The sequence below is a fragment of the Myotis brandtii genome, unplaced genomic scaffold (genome assembly GCF_000412655.1).
Source record: "Myotis brandtii unplaced genomic scaffold, ASM41265v1 scaffold383, whole genome shotgun sequence".
NCBI lineage: Eukaryota > Metazoa > Chordata > Mammalia > Chiroptera > Vespertilionidae > Myotis > Myotis brandtii.
The window spans coordinates 857854-863377 of NW_005364711.1; the positions used below are offsets into that span (position 1 = coordinate 857854).

Below are 5524 nucleotides of genomic sequence, written 5' to 3' on the forward strand. Positions count from 1 at the left end.
TTGGCTGGAGATCCTGGCTAGAGGTCCTAACTAGGCTGCTGATCAACTGAAGGCTGTCTCCATGTCATTCCTTCTTCGCCCACTCCGTCCACACCTTTGGGGACCCCTGGACCCGCTGGGGCTGGACCCCAGCAAGCAGGGAGACAATGGGACTGACCCAAGGTTGGGTGTGGAGAGGTTGCAGAGGAAGAAGGATAAGGGAGCCAGCGGGTGGGGGTGGGGGTGCTGACCTGAGAGGGGTTAGGGGAGGAAGTGCAGCCGAGAATGAAGATAAGTGGGGGGGAGGGGAGGGACACAGAGACCAGAAAGACATCAAAAGGGCAGAGGACAGGGGCCTTGAAGTCTTGAAGAAGTCAAGAGGCAGGGGTGGAGGAGAGGAGACAGGGGAAAGGATGGGAGCCTGTGGCCAGAGGGTGGGACCCCGAGTCAGATTGCAGAGACAGCCAAAATGTGGGTAGTGACAGGGTCCAGGTGTCCGCTAGAGTGGCTTCTGTGGGCAAGTGGAGAGAAAGGTCACAAAGGCAAGAGAGATGGGGGGGTGGGAGTGGGGGTGGAGGGACAGTACTGCTAAACTTGTGACTCTGCCCAGCACGGGGTGAGCCCAGGGTGAGGCCAGGCCATGCTCACAGTACCCAGGTAGTTTTTCGTGGTTTGAGATCACAGTCAAGGGGCCCAATTTCCTCAAAGTTTCCAAATCCAGTGCTGGATCCACCCGGACCACCCTGTGGAAGAAAAAAGAAACAAACATTAATCCTGAGGAAATGTTAGTAAAATCGTAATCATTACAATGATGACCACACTCACTATGAACGATTTATGATTTAGCAATGGCTGCGCCAACCCTGCACGAAGGCACAATTTACCTGGCGATCCAGGGACTCCTGCACTAACTGAGCCCCGGGGAACGGCTGACATCTTTCTGAAAGGGGCACACCCTGGGCGTGCAGGAGGCAGCTGGTCAATGATTCTCTCTCATCATTGGTGTTTCCAGCTCTCTCCCTCTCCCTTCCTCTCTGAAATCAATAAAAATCTATTTTAAAAGGTACAGACCTGGGCCAAGAGCCCCCACAGGGAACTTTCCTACCTCTGATTCCCCAAACTTGAATCCTGGCCAGCCATGGACTCACTGACTTTCAGGCATCTTGTCTGGCTCGTCCCTCAAAGACGAGCAATAAGGCCCAGGAAGGGGACAATGGCAATTAGAGGCTCTACCAGGACTGGACTCCGGGACTTGTGTCCCTCGAATAAAAGAGTACTGCCCCCCCACCCCCACGCTGCTTTTGATGCTCTATTGTGGCTGCAGGAGATGACCACCCCGGCCAAGGACAGCGGGAAGCTGGCTGGAGGACACTTCTGCTCTATTTGAGAACATCTGACTACCAAATCTTTGTCTGCAACTTTGGGGTGGGGCGCTGTGGTGGTCAGGGACACTCCAGCGGCTCTGAAATACGGTAAATGTGTCAGTGAGCCAAGTGACATGCTGAACAGAACAGCTCACTACTCCACTCAGACAACGTGACCTGGATTCTCAAAGACCTGCCCAGAGCAGTCAGCGCATGTTGCCTCAGCAGGTGGCCAAAATAGATCTTTTCATCTGAATTAGTAATTATTTGTTCTTTAATCATAATCTTTTCCCTCTCCCTTGGGCCTCTGAGGAAATGAAGAGAAGATTAGTTAGTTAGCCAGTTGACATCCCTCCAATAGCATCTCAGTTCCCGGGGTCATTCTAACCAAAGGTCATGAGAGGAGTTAGCTTGAAATGCAGGCAAATAGGGTAGGGGTCCAGTGGGAAACAAAGGCAGGTAGAACACAGACAGGGGCAGACACGGCAGTTCAAGCAAGCCTAGTAACAGAAACCAAGCATGCTGGAAAATAGAATGAAATGCTTTTGAATACAGAGCGGAAGTCATGGGAAACCAAGGGAGGGCCTGCAATAAACAAGGTGTATGTACACATAGAAACAGAGAAAGTTCAGGTTCGTTGCTGGGCAAGAACAATGAGGAAATCAATCAGGTAGTGACATAAATAGATATGAAGCAGGCTTGTAGCACACAGATACTCCTAGAACGACTTGCTTTACTTGCAACCCATTCTTTGGGCCCCCTCCACATCGGGAAGACTGAATCTGCTTGTAACAAATTTTCCACACTTTTACTTAAATCTTCTGGTCTGAGTAGCTCATTCTTCGGCGTCGCAAGACATGACGCAGGGAAAACACCTCGGCTCACCGTTCCGGTTACCAGTCACAAACTGGACCATGGACCATGAAGAGAAATCAGGTGCCAGCGAGGGCTCCCTCCTCCAGGAGCTCCTGCCCTGTCTGAAAGGGGACCACTGCCACTCCCCTTTGGGACAGGTTCAGGCCCCAAGCCGCAACAACTCCTGATTTTTACATGCTGGCAAGTTAATCAGATAAAACAAGGACCCTGCTCTACAATCAACCACAAGGAAGGTTTGCACCTTCTCCACTGGGTGTTTTTCAAATTGCACTCAAGAAACCCCAGAAAGTGCCTGAGGGCAGCGCGTGACCAAGGGGCGGTCCAGTGGGTGGGACTCAGCCCCGGCTCCACCCCAGCCTCAGCACTTCTGCTTTTGCTCCCATGTAAGCTTTCACTCGGGGATGGAAAAGTTCTGCTAATTCATGGAAAGTTGTAACAAAATACCCCGGATTAGACAGCAAAGCCCAGAAAAGGGAAGTGCCTTGCCATAGATCTAAGCGGCAGGAAGGCATCGGGTACCCAGGTCCCAGGAATGGCAGGCCTGGGCTTGTCCATTGCTAGGCTCTCCCCAATGACCTGCCACCCGGGGTGGGCAGAAGTTCCCGGGCTACACGTATGGGTGCGTCTGCGGCATTTTCATATCTGCACCCTTGGCTGAGCCTCACCTCCAGCTCATCAAAGGAGCTGCTTTGATAATCCTGAGAGAATGGCCCCTCCTGGCCAACCGCTCATCTTTGCTGTATCTCACCAGAAGGTCCGCATGGACCCCGGGCACTGGGAGGCTGCTTATGATCACTGACGTTTTTGCAAGAAGTGACATTTGCATGAATGGCCCCTCCTGGCCAACTGCTCATCTTTGCTGTATCTCACCAGAAGGTCCACATGGACCCCGGGCACTGGGAGGCTGCTTCTGATCACTGACGTTTTTGCAAGAAGTGACATTTGCATCCTACGCAAGTGAGTACCAGGGTGCCCTCTTTAGTGGTGAGCGACCTGAAGCCCCAGCTGGGCCAGGCCTACAGTTTCCAGAGCCTGAGCAAGACCATGCTCCTCAACGCCTCCCTGGAGATGGGTCTTCCAGGTGGGTGTGGACCATCTCTGGGCAGATATTTTAGGAATGCAAGGAAGAATCCTCTGCCTGCCCCCAAATGCCTCTTCACCAGTTCCAGGCCTTCCACCCTGCAGGCAAAGCTCAAGATCAGAACGCAGACACATCTAGGGAGAAGGAGAAGGCCCGACGTTTAATACTGCGATACAAGAGGCTGAGTGCTTTCAAAAGATCAGTATTTCTGGGGGCAAAAGTTAGGGGCTGGGAAAGGATTGGGAAACAGGGATGGGAGGAGCCAGTCAGGGTACCTCAGCCTTTGCTTTGGAACTGTTCAAAACACTTTCTATCAGTATAGAGTCAAATTTGCCCTCAGAAGCTTCTGGTAAAGGTTTCTGCCACTGCCTGGGCTCAAACAAACAAACAAACAAACATGGTAACAGAACCCCTCACTCTCTGATTTGCCCTCCTTGGTATACCACTGGCTTGGCCTACGTCAGAAGGGTGCCGAACACCCAAGCCTAGGAGACCCCTTGCTGGCTGCTAACCAGGCCTTGATCACTGGCTGAGCTGTGAGCCCTTAAGAGCAAGCAACATGTTAGTGGGGGAAACTTGGCCTCAAACCTGGCCAGGCAGCAAAGCCACTTTTACCTGAAGCCACATAACCAGGGGCAGTTCGGTGAAGTTCTTGCAGGGGTTGGTGGCATAATAGAGCCACCAGAACATGTGGGCATCCTTCCGGACAGTCACATAATCCCATACTTCTTTGCCTTCATCTGGGGGCAGGTCGACGGTGGCTCCTGAAACAGAAGCACAATTTGATTTTCCTGAAGGATGTCTAACGTCTGGATAAATTCCAAGTCCAGTAAAGGTGGCCATGCCAGACTAGAGATGGCTTGGTTTATATTTTAGGTAATGTACTCACTCCAATATATTATGAAAATAAGGGAAAAAAACTTCAGTTATGAAAAAAAACACACCAAGTCCTGGCCAGGTAATTCAGTTGGTTAGATAATTCAATTGGTATCACCCAATACATCAATGTTGCAGGTTCAATCCCCGGTCAGGGCACATACAAGAATCAACCAATGAATGCATCAATAAGGAGGAAAAGGCTGACTTAGGGATTACCCTTGGTGACTGGAATTTTCTACCTTTTACTTCTTCCTTTCTTAAATTTCAAGCCTCTGCAGCAAGTAAAAGAACAAAAAACTGGTCTTGAGAAGAGAAGGGAGTAGATGAGGAGACAATGCTGTTTGTAACTGATAAGGCTAGAGATTAAGAAAACCAAAAAGTGTCTTGAGGAGAAAAACAGAACTGCTAGATATGACTATAAGAGTCTGTATACAAATAACACAAGAATGAGGTCTCCTTGAAAATGATAGATAAGGCTCCGGTCCCTTTTGACCTATGCCCTGTTACTCCTCTCTACCCTGAGAGTGACCACTGTTAAAATTTGGGGATCAACATGCTTGACATTTCCCAGACACAAACTGAAGGACATATGATCCCCATTTTAAAAAAAGGAAAAACAGTTGTTAAGCAACTTGCCTAAGGTCACAAGGCAAATTTGTGTGGCCGGTAGAATTCTGTTGATTCAGACCAGGAAATATTTTGCTGGGGGGAGGGGGAGGAGGAGACTGAAAATCTATTTGCAAGTCACCCTTTAAACACGAATTTGTTTTTGTCAAAAAGGATCTTGATGAGGGGAGACATTATTTTGTCCGTTCTGATCAAGTAAAGGGGGAAAAGGCCTTCTCTCAACCAATCGGCCCATTCGGGGTAGGATTTTTCAGTCTTTTGAACAGCCAGTGACGGCAGGAGGAGGGGGATGGCGTTAAGATTGTGGAAACCTCATTGATCAGCGGTTTCTCCAAATCATACATTTTCCACAACTGTTTCTACCTAGGGAAGAAGGGAGTACCAGCCCACTCAGAGCCAAAAAAACAAGAGGGGTGGGGGGTAGAAAAGCACTTTCAATTAGAAAACAAACCAACAGAAAGCCGAGAGAGGTTCAAAGGCACAGGGGAAAAGAAATTTGCTTTAAAAAGCACAAACGTACTAGCAGACTCTCATCCCTGGAGAGAGAAGAAGGCACCGGTCACTGATACGTCTTTTGCCCGAACCTACCAGTACTCGGGCCCAGAAGCAGCAGCAGTGGCAGGAACAGGAGACAGATCCGCGGTGCCAGCTCCATGACGAATACCGCGCTGCAGCATCAGCAATAGGCTGGACCTGGTGCCCCACCACGTGACGGCGG

The 5524-nt window shown here is 50.1% G+C and overlaps 1 protein-coding gene across 2 annotated transcripts in view; it reads right to left on the bottom strand.

Moving 5' to 3' along the window:
- The window catches only part of SCPEP1 (serine carboxypeptidase 1), a 33570-nt gene extending 28066 nt beyond the window's left edge, over positions 1-5504 (bottom strand). The window contains exons 1-3 of one of the 2 annotated variants that reach the window (XM_005872538.2): positions 5395-5504; positions 3916-4064; positions 633-722 (exon numbers count right to left, since the gene is read on the bottom strand). In XM_005872538.2, the coding sequence (XP_005872600.1) occupies positions 633-722; positions 3916-4064; positions 5395-5461 (306 nt within the window). In that variant the 5' untranslated portion in view covers positions 5462-5504. Of the gene's footprint in view, positions 1-632; positions 723-3915; positions 4065-5326 lie in introns of both variants that reach the window. The other variant, XM_014544833.1, reaches the window with a different exon arrangement.
- Between the last annotated feature and the right edge of the window lie 20 nt (positions 5505-5524).